Source organism: Phytophthora infestans, genomic scaffold, assembly GCF_000142945.1.
Source record: "Phytophthora infestans T30-4 supercont1.51 genomic scaffold, whole genome shotgun sequence".
Classification (NCBI taxonomy): Eukaryota; Oomycota; class Peronosporomycetes; order Peronosporales; family Peronosporaceae; genus Phytophthora; species Phytophthora infestans.
The window spans coordinates 546,183-570,446 of NW_003303708.1; the positions used below are offsets into that span (position 1 = coordinate 546,183).

Genomic DNA, 24,264 nt, shown 5'->3' on the forward strand with positions numbered 1-24,264 from the left:
CTGCAAGCAAAAGAACCTGACAAAGTCAAGCGCGCGCTATCAGGCCGTGATAACACGGACGCTGACGGACGAAACGCGCTCAGCCGACACCATATCGGGCTGTGTGATGAACATCATGTTGCGCGGCACGTCCATCTTCTTGGACAGCCACTCGATCGTCGCGGGATTGAACTCGCCCTGCACAGACATGAAGTCGATGCGGATCTTCGGGTACATACTGTCGAACAGCACCGCCAGGTTACGGAATGCCTCCAGTACGTGGACGTCGCTCTCTTCGCCCGAGAAGACATGCACGATACGGAGTGTGTGCGTCTGCTCATTGCGACGCACGTAGACGATCACCTTGTTGATGATCGTCAAGTCCGGCCGCTTGCAGAAGAAGACGATAGGAGCACTAAGGATACTCGTGATGACTCGAGCGATCGTGCGACCTCCACGCGCTCCTGTGTGCTCCACCTCTGGGGTATCTCGCGTTCGGAAATAGCTGACCGCAGTGTCCTTCGCGTACTGTGACGGCGCCGTCTTCTTTATCAACGTCACGGACAACGCAGAATCATAACACGCTCGAACATGATGAACATGACAAGAGCCACGGAGATGAAGTACAACGCAAAGTACATCAACACCGACGGATCTCCGAGCAGATTAGCGAAAATCGCCACTACCACCATGATCAGCCCAAGCACCAGTACCGACCACGGCGCAATGACGTCGCGTGGGATTTCAGGACGTTTCGTCTTCAGTAGCATAGCAGCACTGGCGAACAGCGCCATCAAACCCTGGAACGCGTACGTGTATACACCGTTCATGATACCGGAGTCTGCATCGAGGAGCAGCACAAGACTCGCAGACAAGAGGAAGAACGCGCCGATGATGTTGTGGTTCGTACCGCGCAACTCGTTGGTCGTGGCCAAGAAACTTGGCAACACTCGGTCCGTTGCAAGTCGACGCACCAATCCACAAATACCGACGTACGAGGTCAGAACAGAACCCGAGAGGACAATGAATGCATCGACGCTGACCCAGGTACTGAACCGACTTCCAAGAGACTCCTCAGCGGCTTTTGACAATAAAGCATCAGAGCTTGCATAGATGCCGTTGTCGCCACCAAGTGGCAACACGGCTAGGATTCCCATTCCGAAAGAGATGTTGAAGATGGTCGTTGGCAGAGCTGCGTTGCGTAACGTCTTGCGGAACACTCCTGGCGCCTGTTCCTCGACGTAGTTGGAAGAGGATTCGAATCCTGTTATGCCAAGCATGGCAGCTCCAAAGCCGAAGAACACGGCAGTGAACGCACTGCCGTCCACCATCTTTCCAGCGATATTTACATCAGGAAACTCAGTCGACATATTCTCGCGGGAGACACTGGAATTCTAAATACCGTACACCATGCACGATATCACTAATGTAGTCAAGACAACAATGTGATGAAGGAAAATAATAAGTGCCACACGGGAATTGGCAACAATGCCAAGAAGTGCCAAAAGGCCAAAAACCAGCAGAAGCGCAACTGTACAGGCCACAATCGGAAGTTTTACTTGTGTAGAGGAAATGAACGCCCGAAATGGCGGCAACGACACCAGTTGCCACATACGATAAAATTCCCAAACACGCAGCGACTGTAGCTGTGGACTTGGATGTGGCATTAAGTAACGCGTTGTATGTGCCTCCATTCATCGGGATAGCAGTGATCACCTCGGCGTACATGAGCTTGTATAGTTGTACAACAATGGAAACCATGAGAAGTGGAACGGGTGTAACTTTCCCAGCCTTTGCAGCTACATTGGATACAGAGTACAGAACACTTCCCAAAAAGTCGTTGCCGATGATAGCAGTGGCTGGCCACTCGGAGAGAAGCTCATGGGGCGGAGTTAAATGAACATTGGCGAGTTCCGTATCAGGTATGTACAGCCGCTGGGAGGAGCCGAAGCCTGGGAATTTCCACGTTGGTCCCCTCGATGCGTTTTCCACCACTTCAAGATGAATCGTGCGGCGTCTAAAAGTTGCAGCGGGAACAGAAGTGTTGGTCTGTGGTTGACATGAACATCAAGCAAAAGTAGAAATGGTCGGCAACTGTGGGCCCTCGAAAGCCACCCACATGAAAATCCAGGAGAGCGTCGTCTCAGTCAAATAATTTCAGGCAATTTACTAGCGAAGATTTTTGCACTGTTTGCATCGTTCAAACTTCAAATATCACGGGACGTTTTTAAAAGGCAAGCAAACTGTATTAACAATAAAATTGTGCTCGCAAGAAGGTTCATATTCACTTGTATCATGCCGTGATGACTCGCACGCCGGCCGTCGACACACGTTCGGCTGAAATCAAATCCGGCTGCGTGATGAACATCATGTTGCGTGGCACATTCATCGAGCGCGACAGCCACTCGATCATCGCCGGACCGAACTCGCCGCGCACCGACACAAAGTCGACACGGATCTTCGGATACATGCTGTCGAGCAACGCAGCCATCTCACGGAACGTCGCAAGTATCGGTGCATCGGCTTCCTCATCCGCAAATACGTGCACGATACGAAGCGTGTGGGTCTGTTCGTTACGACGCACATAGATAATTGCCTTGTTGATAATAGTCAGGTCGGGCACCTTGCAGAAGAAGACAATAGGCGCGTTGCGGATACTGATAATCGTACGCGCAATCGTGCGTCCTCCACGCGCGCCCGTGTGTTCCACCTCCGAGTTGTCAGTAGTGAGACCGACCGCAGCCGCCTTACCATAACGAGACGGCGCCATCTTCTTCAACATGACCAGCATGCAACGCAAAATTGTAACACGTTCGAACATGATGAACATGGCGAGCATGACGACGATAAAGTAGATGGCAAAGTACATGAGCACAGACGGGTCACCCAGCAAGTTGGCAAAAATGGCAACTACAACCAGAATGAAGCCAATGATAACCGTAGCCCATGGCGCGTGGATGTCACGTGGAATCTCCGAGCGTTTTCCCTTCAGCAACATGCAGGCACACGAGAACATGGCCATCAGACCAAGAAACGCGTACGTGTACACACCGTTCACCGTAGTGGCGTCAGCGTTCAGAATGAGAACGAGACTCGACGAGAGCAAGAAATAGATGCCGATAATGTAGTGGTTTGTGCCTCGTAGCTTGTTAGTTCTCGCCAGGAAGGCCGGCAACACACGGTCCGTTGATAGACGACGTACGAGACCACAGATACCGACATAGGACGTCAGTACGGCGCCGGACAGCACGATGAAGGCGTCGACACAGATCCATGACTCAAACCAGCTTCCCACGGATTCTCGGCCAACCATTGCAAGTAGATCATCGGAGCTGTGGTAGATGCCACCATCACCTTCAAGTGGCAACACCGCGAGGATCCCGGCACCGAGTCCGACGTTAAAGAACGTGACGAGCGCCCACATGTTGCGTAGAGTCTGGCGGAAGACGCCTGGCTTCTGCTCCTCGACGTAGTTGGACGAGGACTCAAAGCCAGTGATACCGAGCATGGAGGCACCAAAGCCGAAGAAAATGGCAGTGAACACGTTGCCGTCCAACATGGAGCCGGCGAAATCCACTTCTGGGTAGCCGGCATGTGGTCGCGGAACACATGAGGGTGGTTGATGCCGTAGACAATACACGACACTAAGAGGATGAGCAGGACGAGGATGTGGTGCAAAAAGATGACGACGGCAACACGTGAGCTCTCGGTGATTCCGATCACGGCCAAAATGGCAAATGCTCCAAGCAGAATGATGGTCGCTCCAACAATAGGAATGTCAATCTGGTTGTTCAGGTAGCGGACACCCGAAGTTGCCGAAACGACGCCAGTTGCCACATAGGACAAAATGCTGAGACAGGCGGCCACCGCGGCGGTGCGTTTCGACGTCGTGTTCAAGAGCGCGTTGTAGGTACCACCGTTCAAAGGGATGGCTGTTACCACTTCTTCATAAATGAAACGAAAGAAGAAGAGCACAGTGGAGACCATGAGGAGAGGGATGGGCATGAGTTTGCCGGCCTTGGCAGCCACCGACGACGCCGAGTAGAGAACACTGGACAGAATGTCATTGCCCGAGATGGAAGTGGCTGGTAATTGGCCCAGTAGTTTCTTTGGCTGGTCCAGTTCCTTCTGGATCTCGGTCAGTTCGCCTTGTGGCACTTGAACGTGCTCCGAAGAGCCCGAACCGGGAAATTGCCACGTCGGACCCTTGCGAGCACCTTCAACGATCTCGATCTCGATCTTGCGGCGACGAAGGTTCAAGGCTCGGGAGCTTGTGCCTGAGCTCGGAACACGGGGTGACAAAACCTCCATGTAGGCTGCCGATGGCACCTGGAGGTTGCCAGTGGTGCTTCCGCCTTCTCCAGCACTCGAGACCATTGCGACTTGGACTGGGATACAGTACTTGACAATTACACGGGACTTTTCAACTGCCTCGGATGTGGCGAAAAGCGGATGCCAAACTTTTTTGCGCTTGAGTGGCAAGTACAGCGCGCTTAAATCGCGATATATGGCGATTTGTATTGATCACTTCAATATCCAAGTCAAGTCGGCGCTTCATTCAGAGTAAGGACAGGACATCATGATGTCTGCTGCCCCTGTACCCATAACAATGTTACCTTGGAGATAAGGGTCATCTCTCCCATCATATTTTGGATTGAGATTCCTGCATCTTCAGGGCTTTGAGGCGGGCGATTTAACGGATCCGTGGCTTTTGCGGGACCATGACATCCGTCCTGCTTGCCAAGAGATCTGACAGAGACTGCACCACATGGTCAAAGATCAAAGCTGAAGAACTTCGCGCTAAAATCGGACGGCAATTGCTCCGGTTCAAACGACGTGCATGCAAGATGGCATTGCGGGCATGCTCGGCTTCCGGATGGGCTTAGAAAAAAGTGGGAGTATGCCGAAATGTGTAGGAGTGAACAAATGTTTTGCACTTCATTGACACGTGATTCTGACCAACATCTCGGCGGACAAGCCCAAGTCAGGCGGAGGTAAAACCCTCATGAGAAATGACGGATGCCGTACATACGCCTTAGTGACTTGGTAGAAACATTTTGCACATATTCGAAGTTGCCAGGTTTTAGTGTGTCGTAGTAAGGAAACAGTAGCTGGTTTTTGCAGCCAGATTCGCGTCGAGCACCATTCATCGACTTGTATACGCACATCCTACGCATTTGTACAGTTATTCTCAGTCGTCAGAAAGCGCTTTTGTTTCATGCGTAGATTGACAATTTCAAATACATGTAGCAAATCTGAAGTGCGGACAAACGAAACATGGCTTCGCCCAACATTTCGTTGTCAAGAAACGGACATTTTGCTGAAAAAGGGGCGATGCAATGTCTCGTCACATGTGAAAAAAATCCAGCGCCAGTCGCCCGCCAAATTGATTGCAGCCTTCACATAAACTCACCTATCCGTCCAGCAACCTTGAGTCGGGATCTTCTGGAAGCAATTGCCCCGGAGAACCGTTGCCGCGAGGCCGAAAGTGACTGAATCGGAGTGCAACTCGACTTTGCACTACATGTATCCAGCTTCTGTGAGCCAGTAGACCAGCTCTGCTGAGTTGTTTGTCCTTTGCGAACCAAGCCAGACCAAAGTGGATCCCAGATAGGACAAAACAACCGACGTCGTTTAGACGGCGTTTTGTGGATTTGTGGTTTTGTTGACAAGCACAGCCCGTGCAAGAAAAAAATGTTGGTGCCGAGGCAAGCAATTCGACTAAGAGAAGCTTTCCGCATTTGCTGCTACATCTGAGGAATGCGGGACACAGAGACAAAGAGCATGTGATTCGTGTGCAGACCGCATCGCCAAATTGCCAATGTGAAATTGGTGACTCTTTCGAGCAGATGGACTCCAATAATTAATAATGGAGCCCATCTGCTCGACATGATGATTATGGAGTGACAGCAACTGTTTTATTGACAACTGAAAAGTTTTGAGGCGGTGGAACCGCCACTCCTACAAAACTCGAAGCCCCTTTCGCGAATGGGAGAGTACTGTATTCATACGCCTGCCAGAGGGAGGGAGGGAGGGATGACCCGCCTTGATTTTTCCACTCTGTTCTCCTTCGGGATGACCCGGGGTTGGCGACGATATTGTAGAAGGCTTACTGAAGTACAATACTTCTTCGAGTATTGCACTATATCTGATAGAAGGAGGATATACTACATCAGGGCAGTACATGCTGGCATTTGGCAACACCTTTCAGCTCTGCACTATTCCTCATTTTGCGGGGTCGGTCTCACTTCTCGCCCTTACAACATCCAAGTTTTCCATGGACCTGACAGGCAGGAAGCCCGAAAATATAATTTATATCAATTTCAAAGGACATCGAGAAATACATAACGCGCGGCAACCTAAGAACTCAGCAAATAAATAATTGGAGCGGGGACATTGCAAACGTAAATTATTAGTGAAATAAACTACCAAGCCTGGGTGAAGCCGCCTAAATGCAAGCATCCACGGTGGTGAAAGAAGATAGTAGGTTTTGTTGGGGTGTTCCTGAAGTTGCAGAATGAGCTAGAATATGCGATTCGGAGAAGTCGAGGGGCTCCAAACCAACCACAAACTGTTGGTAGTTGTTGTCCGGGAAAATAAATGCTGGGCCGTCGTACCCAATGTCCGTCGGCGCAAGATTGAGATTGAAGTGGAGGAAGGTGCAGCCCGAGGCCCTCCCTACCTGGCAGTTCCCCCGCTCCGGCACTTCGCAGCATGTACATGTGCCTGAATCCGAACTTGCTGACATCCAACACCAAATAGACCAACCGCGCAAACTGTTGTCCGAATGGCCTGCCACCGCTATCAGCGGCAACGACATTCTGGGAAGCGTGTTGTATGCAGCTGCGTCGGTGGTCTCCAAAGCCGGCAAACTCATGCCGGTCGCGCTGCTAATGGTGGCTATCGTGCTCTACTTTTTCCGGTTCATCTACGAAGAAGTTGTCACCGCTATCCCCATGAACGGTGGCACCTACAACGCCCTATTGAACACCACCTCGAAGCGTGCAGCCGCTGTAACTGCCTGTCTGAGTATCTTGTCGTACGTGGCCACGGGTGTGGTCTCAGCCACGTCAGGTGTCCATTACCTGGACACCCAGGTGGATATTCCCATTGTCGCCTGCACCATCGCGCTCTTGTTTGTGTTCGCACTGTTGGCACTTGTGGGCATCGCTGAAAATTCCCGTGTCGCTCTCGTCATCTTTCTGCACCACATCGTGGTACTGAGCATTCTGGTGGTGTCATGCGTAGTGCACGGCATCAAAAACCCACACATCTTCCGTGATAACATGGAGGCGGACTTCCCCGAGGTGGACTTTGCTGGCACGATGCTGGACGGCAATGCGTGTTCTTCGGTTTCGGTGCTGCAATGCTGGGTATCACTATTTTTTGAGTCATCGTCCAGCTACGTCGAGGAACAAGCTCCCGGAGTGTTCCGCAAGACCCTACGTAACATGTGGGCCTTGGCCTCCTTCTTCAACGTTTGCCTCGGAGTTGGCATCCTTGCCGTGTTGCCACTTGGTGGCGACAACGGCATCTATGCAAGCTCTGATGCTTTATTGTCAAAAGCCGCTGAGGAGTCTCTTGGAAGTTGGTTCAGTACCTGGGTCAGCGTCGATGCATTCATTGTCCTCTCGGGTTCCGTTCTGACCTCGTACGTCGGTATATGTGGATTGGTGCGTCGACTTGCAACGGACCGAGTGTTGCCAAGTTTCTTGGCCACGACCAACAAGTTACGCGGTACGAACCACAACATCATCGGCGCGTTCTTCCTCTTGTCTGCGAGTCTCGTGCTGCTCCTCGATGCAGACTCCGGTATCATGAACGGTGTATACACGTACGCGTTCCTGGGTTTGATGGCGCTGTTCGCCAGTGCTGCTATGCTACTGAAGGCAAAACGTCCTGAAATCCCACGCGACGTCATTGCGCCGTGGTCGGTACTGGTGCTTGGGCTGATCATGATGGTAGTGGCGATTTTCGCTAATCTGCTCGGAGATCCGTCGGTGTTGATGTACTTTGCGTTGTACTTCATCTCCGTGGCTCTTGTCATGTTCATCATGTTCGAGCGTGTTATGATTCTGCGTTGTCTGTTGGCGTTGATGAAGAAGACGGCGCCGTCACAGTACGCGAAGGACACTGCGGTCAGCTATTTCCGAACGCGAGATACCCCAGAGGTGGAGCACACAGGAGCGCGTGGAGGTCGCACGATCGCTCGAGCCATCACGAGTATCCGTAGTGCTCCTATCGTCTTCTTCTGCAAGCGGCCGGACTTGACGATCATCAACAAGGTGATCGTCTACGTGCGTCGCAATGAGCAGACGCACACACTCCGTATCGTGCATGTCTTCTCGGGCGAAGAGAGCGACGTCCACGTACTGGAGGCATTCCGTAACCTGGCGGTGCTGTTCGACAGTATGTACCCGAAGATCCGCATCGACTTCATGTCTGTGCAGGGCGAGTTCAATCCCGCGACGATCGAGTGGCTGTCCAAGAAGAAGGACGTACCGCGCAACATGATGTTCATCACACAGCCCGATATGGTGTCGGCTGAGTGCGTTTCGTCCGTCGGCGTCCGTGTTATCACGGCATGATAGCGCGCGCTTGACTTTGTCAGGTTCTTTTGCTTGCAGTTTGTAATGATTATCCAATTTCTCAAGTTGTCGCTCTTGAGTCTTGACATGCTTGACATGGGCCCGAGGACGCGTGTACTCCTTTCACATTTTGCTAGAAGTTCTACAACGTTCCAGTTTCGGTATTTTTGTCTAGTGAAATACCACATCCGAAGAGCACTTCGAAAGGACCTTACGGTAAGACTCTTGGAACGGACATTGCAGCCGACATGTCAGCCAGCTACCACGCAAGTAAATGCTCCAGTTGTAGCAACTCGGTGAAGCAAGAAGAATGCATGGCCCACTTCAACTTAATTTTCTGGAAAAGTTGCAATAGAATCATAAACTTTACACAATCAAAGTGCAAATTTTTCAATTACATTTCGGACGCTAATTCGCCGTCGACCACCAGCAACAACTTGTCGGCCATGGGCGTCACCAGGCGAGCTCTGGGACCCGAAGTCAAGTCGCTACAGTACTTTTTAAACCGCACGGCAGTATTGAAGCAATACCGCGAGTTCTTGCGCACCACGAAGCCTCTTGCCGCCGACGTGCGGCTGGACGTGCGACGTCAGATTCGCGCGGGTTTCGACGCCTGCCGGTACGAGGAGGACGAACGTCGCGTGAGTATGCTACTGCGCCAGGCACGCGATCAGCTCAAGATGGTCAGCGACTTGGTAGACACGGCACAGGCCCAGCAGCGCGGCGAACGCGACTGGAAGAAAGGAGATTGGACCTCAGCCAAGACAGTAGACACGCAGGACACATGGATGGACGCGCCTCGAGAGGATAAGGACGGATCAGAAGACGTGAAGGGTCGTGTGGGCACTGGATGGCCCTGGAAGAGCGGCAAAGGCACAGACAAACTTGACCTTGAGGGTATTAAGCGGCGTTGACACAGTGTTACTTCAGTTTTGAGATGAAGAGAGAGGATAGCGTTGATGCAGATAGATAGAGGAGGTGTACTTAAGCCAGATAGATAAAGGATTGGCACTTAAACCAAGGGGGTGAGTGGTCATTACCAGAAGAGCTACAAGACACAAGTCGTATGTTAACATGATGCTAGTGTACCTGTTTATATCAATTGAGCGAGAATGACGGGGATATTAGTCTTACAAAACATTGCATTTTGAAAAAGAAGTGTCGTCATGGCATCGTCTCCGGTGCATTCCGGCGGCCAGGCGGCCATTCTCAAGGTAAGTCGCGGCAGAATTTATTGCCACGACGGTATATGTCCACTCTCGATATCCAGCTGACTATGTATGCGGCGTTTTTGCGCTGTAGCACACGAGAATCATTCTTAACACGACGTTTACAACGACACCTGTGATGCCCTCGCTGAACGAGAATCTGCTTCAAAGAGTAACACGGAGATACTGCGGATTATGGTGCTGCAGCGATGTACTGACACATACAACTGTACTACAATTCAGGACGTGTTCGACTACGATTTCAACCGCGAGCACATCTTCTTGGAGATCGCGGAGGCGGAGATCGCCGCTATGCGCAAGGCAGAGGAGGAAGAGAAGGCCGCTGTAACTCAGGACGACTCGGACGACGAGCTCGCACGACAGGTACGCGTGGACTTTGTAGTAAATACCATAACTAATATTGACTAACACCGTTCATGTAGAGTGCGAAGCTTTCGCTGTCAGGCAGTGTGGGCAGCACGGGGCAACAAGATGGCACACCGACTAAGCCGCGTAGTACAAGTGAAGAGGATGTAGCAGCAGCCATCTCGGCGTCTCTCCGCGAGTATTAACGTCAAAGTAACCATGTATTCAATTTACTTACAACTTGAAAGTTTGATGACATCAATTGTGCAATTTAACGCACGGGGTTACTAGGGTGCATCATGTTGTAGGCGAGCCAGTACAGTCGACCATAATTGACGTACAGCTCCTCTCCAGGGTGGATGTCTCGCATCGCGACGACGTCGGCTTTGGTATCTTCTGGGCGCTTCACGAAGTGGACATTGAAGCCCCCACGATGTCCTCTGCAGTCGTTGATGTACCGCGCAAGGACCTCGGGGCAGTCCAAGGCGTCCACGTAGACGCCGCCACCCAACTTCATGAGATACGCCTTGTCCTTAAGCTTCCAAGCCTCTTCATTCGGCACCACAACCCCCGAGTACTCGCAGATAATTGAGCCTTGAGCGTGGAACTTTGTGGCAAATAGCCCCATGCCAGCTCCCGGAATGGTCGACGCCCGCACTTCTACGCCATCGTCGTCAAAGGGAAGAAGGTAATACGATCGAGGCACATTCAACTCGTCGTCCATCGATTGTCGGTCCTGCCACGTACGTAGTGTCCCTAACCGGAACACTGTTAGCTGGAGAAACCGGTAATTTAGGAGCGGGTAGGGATCGCGAGGCCGGGGGAACCGGTTTTTCTCCAAATCAAGCAGCAGCAGAATCACCCAAAATACACACAAAATTAAATTACTTTTTCTCCGTTTATTTTAGGATTTCAGCCGTTTAAATTTCGTAAAACTAGGAAGTTTATTTCACGGACCTCTTGAGGTCAAACTAAATTGTAAAGTTTTACTGAGGCCATTCATTTAGCTAAGCGCAGTCTGAACAACTCACTTTTAAATAAGCACACTCAGCTGAAACTGAAACTCCAACTCCTCTCCTTCCCCAACGCCATGTCTGACAACCTTCTTGCCGCGGCCACGCCTCAGCCTACCTTCACCCCACGGCAGATTTGCTCCTTCTTTTTCAAGCCGTGCCTCGACGAAGAAGAGGAGCCGACAGGCTACTATGCGTACAAGACCTGCGGCAAGTGCCGCAAGCATACGCCCAAGACAGGGTACACCAATTTGGTGACCCATGTCCGGACCAAGCTTCCTCACTGCGAGATCGATATGCGCGATGCTACAGTCACTGCAAGTGGGACACTGCTGCAACAGCAATATTGCAACAATTTATTGGGACGTTTGGTTTTACTCAGCTATTTATCTGTCGGTGTAGAAGAATTCTCCCGCGTTATTTATTTCTTCTTCCAGCTTTCAATTCAAATTTATCGGATTTTGGGCATCTGTAGGGATAATTATCGCAACTGACCGTAAATACATCAAACTTTTCCAAGCTGACCGTAAAACATACACATGTCTATAAATGCTGTTTGATTGGTTACATCTGTTGAAGTTCACTAGTAAAAAAAAGATCCTTGGGTCAGAAGCGAGGACGACTCCACATGTACCGCTCCACTACATAGTCGCTCACTCTACAACTATCATGGAACCAGGCAAGGTTAACCTTCAGTCCAAGTACGGGAGGCAGTCAGTAACATTTAGGGATGTATTTCTATCAGCGTCTGACAGTACAGCGTTTCTTCGTGCTTACGCTTTCAACGAGAATAAGTCAATGGGCTTTATTACCACACCACTCACCCCCCACATGCGGATCAAGCAAGGATGTTCAGGTAGCAGTAGATCTTCTAAAGACGCAAAATTTCCTCAGACGCTTGTATCTACGTAACATAGTTGACATAAACAAAATAAATTTTGAGATTACACACTCACTGCTAGAGAAACACTCGTCCACGTACCTGTACGACGGTCCTGCTCCCCCAAAGCGTGGTATTCCTGTGAAGTTGGCTCGCTTTCTCCTCACGTACGGCTTGGTTGCTGCGAGCACAAAGTCAGTTATTCATTCCTGTGACGCTGACTCACCTGCTTCTTACGTACGTCTTAATTTCTTTCTGAGAACCGTCTCGCCGTTTACAATATAAATACTGCAAAACCAGCAACGACAGCTGTCTTTAGTCCACAACACACACGCAAAAGTAAGTGAGATACTCAGTCTGCACATACCCGTCTGCAGAACTTTCGTGGTCTCTGTGTACTCTTCTTGCTACCAATAGATCCGATCTGGCACTGAAGCAGTCTTTTTCTTTTGGATACTTGTTCTTCACCGCGTCCCAGTTGTACATCGAATTTTTTATACTGCGACGTCTCTTTACTTCATGTACAAACGCCGGCTGTGTAAGTTTTACGGTCAGTTTGAAAAACTTTGATGTATTTACGGTCAGTTGCGATAATTACCCCATCTGTAGTGGGTCTCGATACCTCGAACACACACGAGGGAAGCTGACGCTTCCTGTTAACCTTGGTTGTATAGCTTGCTAGCCGGTAGGTTTCAATCTGACAAAACTAAGGGAACTTTATGTATAGAGCTCACTACACTACGTCCTCCTACTTCTATACCAGGCCTCACGTTCTGTGCGGCCCAGTGCAGTGGGCAAGGCTTGGACTCAATTAACCACTACACCGCCCCGTCAAACCTTGGACACTCCAAAACTTGACTTTCATTCTTTGAAAATGTGGCACGAATGCTATCGCAATATGGCACAAAATATGGTGTTTGTGTCATCAATCTGGAGCTTCACTCTGCTACGTCAACTTGAAGTGGTTGCAAATTTTGTTGTCCGTGCGATCTGCTTCGAGAGATCTCTGTCTCCGACACGCTCTACATATGCACGCACCATTACCGGAATATCCTTCCACAGTGACTGCAGTGGCTCCCCCTTTCCACGATATTAAAATATCTAGCTGCGCTTAGCCGTACACCACCGGTGTTCCTTGAGCACATCTACCACCAGTACAATGCCCTGGGACGCGACGTGCGCACGCACTTCCTCAGTCATTTGGTAGCTCTTGTCTGCGTAGTACTTTAACCTAGTAGCATGTACGTCCGTCTCTGCACCCATGATATGTCGGATCACGAACGAATGTACATCAGCTCTGACAATCTGGTAAGGGCCGATCCATGTAGCCAAAAGCTTGTCCTGGTTCTTCTGGATAACCCGTGACCGCAGCACGAAGTCTCCTACGCTTAAGTTGATTTTCTTTGCACCATTCTGTCCTTTTTTGTTGCGTTTCGTTCGCTGGTAGCGCCTTTCTAAGGACACTTGCTCGCAGTTCGCGTAGTTTTTCTTCGATCTTCTCAGGATGCTTAGTCATTTCAAGCACCTTTCTTTGCTCCATGTCCACGCAAAAGTCGGGGGGGGGGGTAATGGCAGAGCACAGAACAGTTCCACAGGTGACTAGTTGGCTAGTGATGGCAGGGGCGTGTGGTTAATGCTAGACCTCAGTAGCGGGACAAACATTGTCCACTCTCGAATGTCGTTTCCATACTCTAGGCTCATTGCCCGTAGAACTTGGATCACGTCACGATTGACCCTTTCGATGCTGATATTGAATCAAGGCTGTACGCCGCCGGAAAGTGCTGATCCGACTTGAGCGTCTTGCAAACCTTGGCCGCCACCTCGTTCTTGAAGTGGCTACCCTGGTCACTGATCCAGATGGGGGAATGCCGAAACGACTATGCCAGTCTAGTATCGCTGAAACATCCACTGCACTTGTAGGTGTAGCTCATGGCATTAACTCGCCGTAGTGCGTCGCATCGTCTTTCAGGATAAGCAGGTATCTGCCACATGAAGGAAAGCCCAGTGCAACGCGCCATTTCGCTCGTAGCAGCGGAACGTCTCACTCCACGGTCGCTGTACCACATTTCCACACTTCACATGATGACACAATTTCCACATGTCCACGTAAATGGTCCACGTAGAAGTGTCGTTGTAGTTGCTCCATCATAGTAGCTCGTCCGCGGTGTCCCCCTGCGCCCCACAATGCGATTCTATCATCAAACGCTGCAGCAAGGTTGTGTCTTTAGTCGGAATCCACAGCTCCCATAGCGGTACCAGCATTTACCCGAACCACACGAGGTAAGGAAATTGTCTGGCACCGTGTCTCGAAAGTGCTCTTGGGATCGTACAATATTCTGCAATGTTGACCACGAAAAGCCCGGGTCATCAAACGGCCGAATTGCTGCCACACTAGCAGCTTCCTGCTGTTCGCCGCCCTTCGTTTTGAGTTTGTCGCGCTTGCGTCGTGCCGCTGGGGTCCTATCTGCCTCCCCGTCACAGCGCTTTTCTCGGGTCTTAGAGGCTCTCTCTTCCTCCCCTCGCCGACGCTTGCTCCGAAGTTGCTGGGTCCTATCTTCCTCCTGACGCCTTCGCTTCCGCAGTACCATTGAACGCAGTGCCACCCGCTCTAAGTGATTATCTGCCCACCAGGAAATCATGTCCGCCTAGACATTGGTTTCTCCTTCGATGCGCTCGATGTGATACTTGTACTCCATTAGTTTCAATGCCCACTGCAGTAACTTCCCCCTAATATGATTCTTGACTTCTTTACCAGACGCAAATACGAATATTAAGCTGCGGTGATCGCAAAACAATTGGAATTCTTGTGGTCACAGGCACAGATTATGAGGTACACCTCTTTCTCGATGACGCTCCAATTACGCTTCGATCCGGTAAACGTGCCGCTCACACATACGAGTACTTCGTGCTGCTGCTCTTCAACAGGTTTTCCTACTTGCCAGTGACGCACTTGCGTGACGATGATTCCAAATCCAAAATATGAGGCGTCCGCTATCAGGCACATGACGGAGTCCGATTGTGGGAACGATAGACTGGCCGAGTTTGCTAATTTGTTCTTCAGTTTCTCGAACGCCATGCGCTCAACGGCATCGAATCGAGGCCAATTTCTGCTGCCACACGTTTCGTTCGTCGGGATGCTGCCGCCAATGCTAGATCTAATCGCTCTTGTAGCGGCAGAGCTGCCCGGCAAAGTCTACCACACTCTCCCTCATCCAATTTGCAGCACACAAAAAAATGTTGAAGCTCAGCTGCGCTGGTCGGGTAAGGAAGCTCTGTCAGCGTATTGATGCGCTCCAAGTCATTTTTGACGCCGTTGCCCGTGGTTATTTTACCACACCACTTGATCTGCGGCTCGTACAGGCTGGACTTGGACACACTTAGTTTGAAGTTAAAAAATGTTAAGCAGCTCAAAAAGCCTTTCCAACTTTGCCAGGCAAGTCACCACGTCTTTAGCGAAAAGAAGCAGGCCATCTATCCATACCAATAGGTGCTGATACATCAGCTCTTGCAGGCACTTCTCAATCGTTGCTTGGAAAAATAAAGCCGCATCTCAGCACCCTTGCTGAACTCCCCTTGGCGTGTAGATCTTCCGGTGAGTCATTGACGACAGCAGCTCCTGACAAGCCTCGTCGACCGCAATCTGTCAGTGGCCCTTAATAAAGTCGAATAGCCCGAAAAACAGGGAGCCACGCACCAATTACAGGCCAACTTGTAAGTTCGGCATCACTCCAGCATACCTTCGACCTGGTGGCTCAGTGGTTTATAATCTGCAGTCTGACGATAGTCATTCAAACCTCCTTTGCGTACGGGTAGCACCGGGCAGGCTCACCTACTGATGGTGTTCTCATAGATCCATCCCAACCCTTCAAGCTTGGCGTTCAAACCCTCCATGAAAGCTTTAACCTCCGGTGAATACTTGCGCGCCTTGCACTTGTAGGACTTGAATCCGCCTTTAGTCTAATCTTCATTGGTGGAACTCGAGCAGGGGGCGTTACCCAACTTGAAAGCCTTAAGAGTTAGTCTAAATACTTTTCAGAAATCCTTTTTGTCCTGCCCTAGCAACCATTTCACTTACGAGCTTGTCCACTTCGTCGCTGAGCTCAGGTGCTGAGCTCACAACGGGTTCATCAAAGTCATCATTTTCATCTTGTTGTCCCTGAGACGCTAACATCTCCAGTTCTCTGTCTACGCCGATAACCAGAGAGGCCAGAATCTCTCTAACCAGGAAAAACTCTTCCAGTTCTCCAGGATCAATCAAACATTACACAGGTGAGTTAATGGATACCGGCCCTGCGGCTGTCTGCAGCGTCACATGTACGTTCACCGCACGGCTCACCTCCACTTCACCACCAACCGTAATGCACGAGATGGGTTTCTCCAACCCCACTCAATTTACACTTGGGCACTCCACCACCATTAACCTCCGAAAACCACGGTCACCTAAACCGGTCCTCGTAGCTCCGCTGTCCGCACAGAACGGAGCACTACACACTCCTTCAAGTAGTACAGTCCCACCTTCAGGAGGTAAGCATTTGCGGATGCGACATAGTCTAGTTGTGCTTTCCTCGCAGGCTGTTGGCTTGCCTCCGTGCTTTGAACTCTGCACATCGCCTTGCTCTAATGGCTTCTTTGTCCGTTTCCGTCGCTGTCGGGCAGTCGATAAACCCTTTCTCTCCACCACAATGAAAGCACCTTTGGGTGGAGGGCCTCTCGTGACTTGGTGCTGCACGCCTTGCTGAAATCCAACCGTCAATTTCTGCTTTGCTTTATTAGGTAAGACACTAGCGACGATCGCGGCTTTCTTGTTGGTAGTAATATTTATGAAGCCTCGAGATCTGAATGGCTTTGAAGGTTTCGGCATCTTTGTCCTCATTTGCATTACTGCCTTGGTCTCTTTCTCTAGTCCCAGCGCTAAATTGCTCACTACCTTGTACAAGCTCTATACACTCGCCTTGTCCTTACCACTGCGATACTCTAGCTCGTTGGCCACCTTTTTCGACAAGGGGTCAGGTAGAAACTTAGTTAATACCTTGCATTTGCGCTTGATTTCATCTTCCTCAGCGAAAGATCAGCCACACTATTCCGCTTGATATCTCGTTGGGCGAGATGGAAGTAGGCTGTTCACTCTAGCCTCGACATCTCAAATCACCTCATTCAGCCTCAATTCATTACCAAACAGATCATCCATGTCCGGCAACTCCTCGTTCATAAAGCTGAAAATTTTCTCCTTGACCTTCTTCGTTAGGAATTAGTTGGTCAAATCGTTGATGTCAGTGTCCCAACGAGTCTCACACATGATTTTAAGCAAGTCCTCGTTGAGAAAAATCATGTAATGTGCGTAGCAGGGACTTCACACCCTCGCTAGCCGCTCGGCACCGCGCTTCAGTAACCGCTATGTACTCCTTTCTCAGTCTGATCCACTGTAACAACGACTCGCGCGAGATGTCGTCGATCAACGGCGCGTTCACGATCACGAAGATTAGCTGCGGCACACGCGGGACCATCACCGGTACGACTGTCACTTGCGCCACGTCGTCTGCGCCATGAAGGGCCGCGCTCTCGTTGATCACATGCTGATTCTTCGTCATGTCGGCTTGCTCACAGTTACGACCTTCGCAACTAAATATATATTTTGTAGTGGGTCTTGACAACGCGAACACACACGAGGGAAGCTGGCGCTTCCTGTTAACCTTGGTTGTATTACTTGCTAGCCGGTAGGTTTCAATCTGACTAAGCTAAGGGAAATTTATGTATAGAGCTCACTACACTACGCCCTCGTATTTCTATGCCAGCTTGGCCTCACGTTCGGTACGGCCCAGTGCAGTGGACAAGACTTGGACTCAACCAACCATGTTGCTTGCTGTCGACGCACTGTCGTCAAAAGCAAGCACGTTGGCCTTTAGAAACCAACGCGATAGCAGTTAAGAAACCACTAGAAACCCCTAGAAAAAGCAGCTAGATAATTCAATTCACTTCATATTTTCACTTCAAGTCAACAGAGGGAACAAAGAATTCATTAGCTCCTTTCGGAGAGTTATGGAGCAAGACCTGGGCGATGAAGCGATGGTCAACCCATCTGACCTCGCTGAGATGTCAATTCTGAGTGGGGAAGACATCAGGGTGACGCAGGAAACGACGACGACAATGGCCGTCCAGAGAAGCGTCGCCGACCAGCACGACACAAGACGCCAGATTGATCAACTGGCGCATTGTTCGGCAGCCGCCCATTAGAGCAAATTAGCCAAGTACAGCAGCATCAGGACGTAATCGCGTCCAAGACGGCCGAATACTTGCAACAGCAACATGACAGACAGCTGGAGTTGCAGGAGCAGCAAGAACAGTTTCGCCGTCAAATGGCTGAGCAGAGAAAGCAAATCGAGGAACAGCTACGACTCCTTAAGGCTGCAGAGGCAGCTGTTGGAGAGCAAGGACAGCGGCTACAGAGTCTAGCCGAAGCAGTTCGTCCGCACGTGGAAGCTCGGTGGGGGCTTTTCGCTCAGACCCCAATGGCTGTGTCCGGCGGAAGGAATGATGAAGACCGGAACTGTCCGGACAGGACCCCGACAGTGACGTTAGCAACTGGTGCAAATATGCCAGTGCCACCCCTGTATAGGGGAAGTTCAAAGAAAGAGAAACGAGATTTCATGGATAGCTACATGGTATATAAACGACGGATCGATGCTTTGAACCAAGGGACGCAAACTTAGGTTTTCGTCATGCCAATCGGAGCTTGCATAGAACAGAGCACGTTAGTGAGAATTTGCCGCTTCGAACTGTTCAAGCAGGAAACCCAAGTCACGGAAGATGACTGGAAAAACTACTTTCTAGACGCTCGAAATCCGGATTACACAGCGTACCAGCGGCTGGACATCGAGATGCGCAAGTTAGCTATGGATGTGAACTTGCTGGACGCAGAGTCGAGAATGTCTCGTTTACTCGCCGATTTTTACAAGGCTGTGGATGGGGTCAACATGGAGAGCATTATCCATGAAGATCCTAAGCGAGTCGTGGGGTATCTTGTCGATGCATTGCGCCCTGGAGTTTTTCGTTCAGCTATCAAGGATAATCTCGATCGCCCTGCTGGGAAACATGTAAAAAAGGACGTGTCAGAATTTCTGCGCTGGTTAAAGCCTCAAGTTGAGGAGTTCATGAAGTTCGAAACTCACATCCCGAGTAATCGATTAGACAACAGCAGCTCTAGCCAACAGCAGCAGCGGGGTAAACCTTCCCGTAAATGGACTGGAAAGCAAGAGAACGCATTTAGTGACGGTACGAACAAAAGTGCGGCAACCTCGTCGCAAGCCGAAACTGCTGCCAGCAAGAGCCGAGCTGATTAAGGTGATCGCAAGAACAAAGGGACCAGTAGTGGCGTGTCTCGCCACGTGCGCTCCTGCTTTAAATGCAGCGATTTTACTCACTCGGTATTCCAGTGTCCGCAGGTCACTGATTTTGCCGAGGCAAAGCAGCTATATGAGGCGAAAACAGGCAAGAAAGCTCGGCCAGAGAAGATCGTGGGTATCGCGCGGCTGCAGGATTCCACTCACTCATCGCTAAGTAGGACGCTGACATGTCGAGTGATGGACAGTGTTGATACGATGATCAAGCCTGATAGCGGCGCTGAAGTTAGCATGATAGCGCCGTGCCTTGTGGAAAAACTCAAAGCAAATCAAGTGTGGTTGCCACGAAGGAACTTGAGCCGTCCACAGGTTGTAAAGGGGGTTGGTCCTACACCTATCACAATTACAGAAGAAACGAATTTGTTTTTGCGGTTCGAGACGCCTGGCGGTCCGCTGGTTTTGAGGAATGTGAGCTGTTTGATCTCCCCGGACCCGTTGCCAGATCGTGTTGGAGATATCTTACTGTCTGATTCGGTAATGGAACGTTTGGGCTACGATCCGCTAAAACTGATTGAGTCTGCCCGGAGGGTCCAGCCTGAATACGATCTCAGCGATTTGGGTGCGACCGACGGTGACGCAGATGTATTCGCTTTCGGAATACAAAAGGCGGATTTAACGCCTGAAGAAAAAGGGCTGAGTGAAGCCGAGGATGCTGAGTGTTTTCCTGTGCCACATGCGGCGAATTCAGACGCTGAAAAGGTCAAGGCAGCGCTAAGAGAGGGCATGGAGGATGCTAAATCTAAGGGCGCGTCTCCTGAGTTTCTGGAGGAGGTGTAGAAGCTGTTAGAGGATCATATCGACGTGTTTCGTATGGCACTGGGTGGTGATCCACCTGTCGATATGCCACCAATGCGTATCAAGCTCAAGCCCGGAGCGACGCCAGTACGATGTCGCTCACGACGATATTCAGCAGCTCACCGTGAGTTTCTCGCTCGCCACGTGAAAATGCTGATCGATGCCGGCCTTTGTTACAGGAATCCATCCAGTGAATGGTGTTCACCACCCCATGTAGTGCCAAAAGACGACGATCACCGGATGACAGTCGACGTTCGGGAAGCGAACAAGCGTGTTGTACCAGTAGTTTGGCCGATGCCCATACTGGAAGTCGAATTTGATCGACTAAAGGGCTGCAAGTTTTATTTTTCCGTGGATTTTTTTAAAGGTTTCTGGCAGTTTGGTGTTGCGAGCGATTGCCGGGAAATTTACTCGATTCTCACGGAAATGGGAGTGATAACTCCTACTCGTGTCCTCATGGGGGGAACGAACAGTGTGGCGTACGTACAGTCCACGGTGCAAGCCATGTTCGGGGATCTATTTAATAATGGCCTTCTTATCTGGATTGACGACCTTCTCGGTTACGCAGATTCGCCGGACAAACTGTTGGAGATATTGCGGAAAGTGCTTACTATTTGTGCTAAAAAAGGTCTGAAGCTAAATCCCAAGAAATGCAAGTTTTTCATGACTGAGGCGCTCTGGTGCGGCCGTGTGGTCTCAAGCGATGGTGTCCGGCATGACCCAGCACGAATCCTGGCTTGCGTAATCTACCTGCGCCGACAACGGGCCAAGAATTGCAACAGTTTATTTGCGCGCTCAATTGGATGCGCATGTCAATCCCAGCCTTTAACAAACTGGTCAACCCACTGGTAGTGTTCATGGAAAAAGTGTACGCTGCCGCTGGTGGTCGGAAAAAGTCGATGGTGCGACGAGTGGTGTTAAAGGATGTGGGCTGGTCTAACGAAGAAATTGCTGGATTACAACACTGCAAAGATGCGCTCGAAAATGCGCTGACATTAGCGCATCCAGATCCTGAAAAACGTTTGTGTGTTTTTGCGGATGCCAGTGATTTACATTGGGGCGCAGCGATCACGCAAGTCCCAGTGGATCATCTCAATCAAGATTTCGCGGATCAAAACCATGAGCCACTCATGATGCTAAGCGGGACTTTTTCCGGTGGGGCTAAGCGCTGGGCGATTGTTGAAAAAGAGGCTTTTGCTATCGTGGAAACCTGCAAACGAGCGGATTATCTCGTTCGTCGTCCGGATGGGTTTAATTTGTATACAGACCACAGGAATTTGCGCTACATATTTGCGCCTACCACAGTGCTCGCTGCGGTTCCGAAGTATACGGCAGATAAACTTCACCGGTGGTCTCTGTTGTTAATGTCGCTGGACTATGAAATACACGACATATCAGGGGAAGCCAATGTTTGGGCGGATCTTCTGTCCCGTTGGGGATCATCTTTCGCTACGGTGGCAGCAATTCGGCTGACATCTCTCCCTACTTCACCTCAAGTGGATGAATCGTTCGTGTGGCCTACCTTAGGTCATATCCAGACAGCACAGGAGAATGCGGTTCATAACATGCCGACAGAACTAGTGAAAGGGGCGGACAATATCTTACGTGATCTCTCCGGGCGAATTTGGGTGCCGGACGTATCAACGGATTTGCAGCTACGTCTGTGTATCATCGGTCACTTTGGAGCCGCAGGACATCGTACCACCGATGTTACTTTAAAACACATCGCGGAAAAGTTTTTTTGGTCGGACCTCGTGGCCGACGTGAAAGTTTTTGTGTCCAAGTGCCTGCATTGCGCAAGTATATCGGGGGGACCACCATTTCCCCGGCCGCTCGGCGAGGCCCTTCACGCAGAAAAACCGAATGAAGTTCTCCATTTTGATTTCCTATCTCTTGGTGAGTCCACGAATGGACACAATTACGTTCTTGTATTGAAAGATGATGCAGCCAATTATGTATGGCTAGTTCCTGCACTTTCAGCGACCGCCAATACTACTTACGACGCATTACTGGATTGGTTTGTAGCTTTCGGAATTTGTCATACTTGGGTATCTGATCAAGGAACACATTTCAAGAATCTGATCATCCAAGCCTTGCAACGAGCTCTCGGAGCCCACCACCACTTCACCACAGCCAGGTGCCCCTGGGCCAATGGTACAGTCGAGGTGGTGATGCGAGAGGTGCTCCGTTGTTGTCGTGCATTGCTTTCCGAATGGCGACTAGCTGAAGCAGAGTGGCCAAGGGTGATAAAGATTGTCCAGCCGGTGCTTAACCAACCTCCTTCCTCATCATTGAATGGGGTAGCGCCTGTCACGGTCATGACGGGTCTCCCAGCAATGAACCCTGTGGAGCCGATCGTCACCCCAATTGGAGTTGAGCCGGCGACAATAGAAGACATTAAAGCAATTCGTGGTGTCAACTTCGAGAAGTTGAAGGAGGCTTTGGAAAAAATGCACAAGAAAGTGGTAGAAGCTCGTAGCCTCGCACGCAAAAATGGTCGGAAAAAGGCAGCAAAGCGTGGTTCGGAAATGGCGCAGTTCGCTATTGGGGATTTCGTTCTTTATGCAGACGTCTGGGCTCACCGTCGATCTAAACTACGGGTCAAATGGTGCGGTCCAGCACGTGTGGTTGATACTTCTTCCAATTGGATATTTGTTGTCGAAAACTTGCTGACCGGAGAGCGTCGCGAAGCACACGCCAGTCGTCTCAAGTTTTTTGCTGACGCTGAACTTGGGAATTACCGAAGATTTACTCGCCCAAGTAGCTCACAACAGTGAAGGCCATGTGGTGGAGGAACTCAAAGAAGCGCGTTACAATAGCACGGCGAAGACGCATGAGCTGCTTGTCAAATGGAGAGGTCTCACAGAAGAGGATAATTCCTGGGAACCAGTCCAGAACCTGATCGAAGATGTTCCAGTATTGGTTAAGAAATTTCTTACCAGCAACCAAGACATTCCGGCGATAGTGAAGCTCATGGAAGACATCAACTGGTCTACAATGTAGACTTTGCATTTCAGCTTCATCGAAGGGGGAAGTGTTGCTTGCTGTCGACGCACTGTCGTCAAAAGCAAGCACGTTGGCCTTTAGAAACCAACGCGATAGCAGTTAAGAAACCACTAGAAACCCCTAGAAAAAGCAGCTAGATAATTCAATTCACTTCATATTTTCACTTCAAGTCAACAGAGGGAACAAACCACTACAGCATCCCTGGTCTTTAGTTCACACCGCAATCAGCTCCTCACCAACGGTTAATGGAAATATAGCCTTCCCCTGTCTTTGAAGCCACCAATAGTAAAAATAATATAGATTCGCGAGTTTTCTTCATACTCGAGCTGACTTTTGCTTTGCATCATATTGTGGTAGAACTGGGTAGGGGTTTCCCCTAGGCGATACATCCTTCAAAACTTTTGATCCATCGCCTGCAGTTTGAGTCTGCATTTGTCACCAAGGACGCATCTCCAACTGAAAAGAGGAAGGAAAAAGCGCTCAATGAGCATTACTCTAAAATGCGCATGGCGACTTATTTTGAAGATGGTGAAGACTCGGGTTGCGTACGGGAGGGTAATGTGAAAAGTAATGGCTAAAGTGTCCTTGAGGATGCCAAGAACCAGTGCATATCAAGACTGGGGCTCGGACGGAGCTGTAGGTTCGCTCTGCATCCTTGAACGCATCATTTGGTGTGGTTTTAGCGATTTCAAAGTTTTAAAAACTCGTGTTGCTATGGAAAAAAACCCACATAAAACCTTTTCTTTGACACATACTCTGTATTTTAGCATTATGACCAAAAATTAGCTTCAAGTCTGATAAAACTTAAATTAGCTGTTGCGCTTTTGATTGCGATGCCCATTTTGCATATCTATGAACGATCATGATGCCGCACTGACCACGGATGGTCGAAAATATATTTAACAAGCCGAGCTGTAACGGGGTACGTAGCACTAAGTGTACCCTGGTTACATGAAGTGTGACACTTCACACTTCAGGAGTATGACATGTCATACTCCGGGATATTTGGTACAAGGTACCAAGGTCATTCAA

General features: G+C 50.1%; 7 protein-coding genes across 7 annotated transcripts; 4 read left to right on the forward strand and 3 right to left on the reverse strand.

Annotated features, from left to right (window-relative positions):
- Positions 1-2,272: 2,272 nt before the first annotated feature.
- Positions 2,273-4,420, reverse strand: PITG_16684 (uncharacterized protein; the record flags this gene model as incomplete). The annotated part of the gene is made up of 2 exons (XM_002896868.1): positions 2,273-3,555; positions 3,618-4,420. The coding sequence occupies 2 exons, from the start codon at positions 4,288-4,290 to the stop codon at positions 2,273-2,275; spliced, it is 1,956 nt and encodes a 651-aa protein (XP_002896914.1).
- A 2,434-nt stretch (positions 4,421-6,854) lies between these two features.
- Positions 6,855-8,567, forward strand: PITG_16685 (uncharacterized protein; the record flags this gene model as incomplete). The annotated part of the gene is made up of 1 exon (XM_002896869.1): positions 6,855-8,567. One exon carries the CDS (start codon positions 6,855-6,857, stop codon positions 8,565-8,567), a length of 1,713 nt encoding a protein of 570 aa, XP_002896915.1.
- A 365-nt stretch (positions 8,568-8,932) lies between these two features.
- On the forward strand, positions 8,933-9,481 carry PITG_16686 (uncharacterized protein; the record flags this gene model as incomplete). Its single annotated transcript, XM_002896870.1, has 1 exon — positions 8,933-9,481. One exon carries the CDS (start codon positions 9,014-9,016, stop codon positions 9,479-9,481), a length of 468 nt encoding a protein of 155 aa, XP_002896916.1.
- Positions 9,482-9,733: 252 nt separating this feature from the next.
- On the forward strand, positions 9,734-10,347 carry PITG_16687 (uncharacterized protein; the record flags this gene model as incomplete). Its single annotated transcript, XM_002896871.1, has 4 exons — positions 9,734-9,781; positions 9,870-9,947; positions 10,019-10,159; positions 10,219-10,347. The coding sequence occupies 4 exons, from the start codon at positions 9,734-9,736 to the stop codon at positions 10,345-10,347; spliced, it is 396 nt and encodes a 131-aa protein (XP_002896917.1).
- A 65-nt stretch (positions 10,348-10,412) lies between these two features.
- PITG_16688 (uncharacterized protein) lies at positions 10,413-10,865 on the reverse strand (the record flags this gene model as incomplete). The annotated part of the gene is made up of 1 exon (XM_002896872.1): positions 10,413-10,865. One exon carries the CDS (start codon positions 10,863-10,865, stop codon positions 10,413-10,415), a length of 453 nt encoding a protein of 150 aa, XP_002896918.1.
- A 366-nt stretch (positions 10,866-11,231) lies between these two features.
- On the forward strand, positions 11,232-12,723 carry PITG_16689 (uncharacterized protein; the record flags this gene model as incomplete). The annotated part of the gene is made up of 3 exons (XM_002896873.1): positions 11,232-11,408; positions 12,098-12,228; positions 12,717-12,723. 3 exons carry the CDS (start codon positions 11,232-11,234, stop codon positions 12,721-12,723), a joined length of 315 nt encoding a protein of 104 aa, XP_002896919.1.
- A 2,829-nt stretch (positions 12,724-15,552) lies between these two features.
- Positions 15,553-16,205, reverse strand: PITG_16690 (uncharacterized protein; the record flags this gene model as incomplete). The annotated part of the gene is made up of 3 exons (XM_002896874.1): positions 15,553-15,650; positions 15,868-15,973; positions 16,110-16,205. 3 exons carry the CDS (start codon positions 16,203-16,205, stop codon positions 15,553-15,555), a joined length of 300 nt encoding a protein of 99 aa, XP_002896920.1.
- Between the last annotated feature and the right edge of the window lie 8,059 nt (positions 16,206-24,264).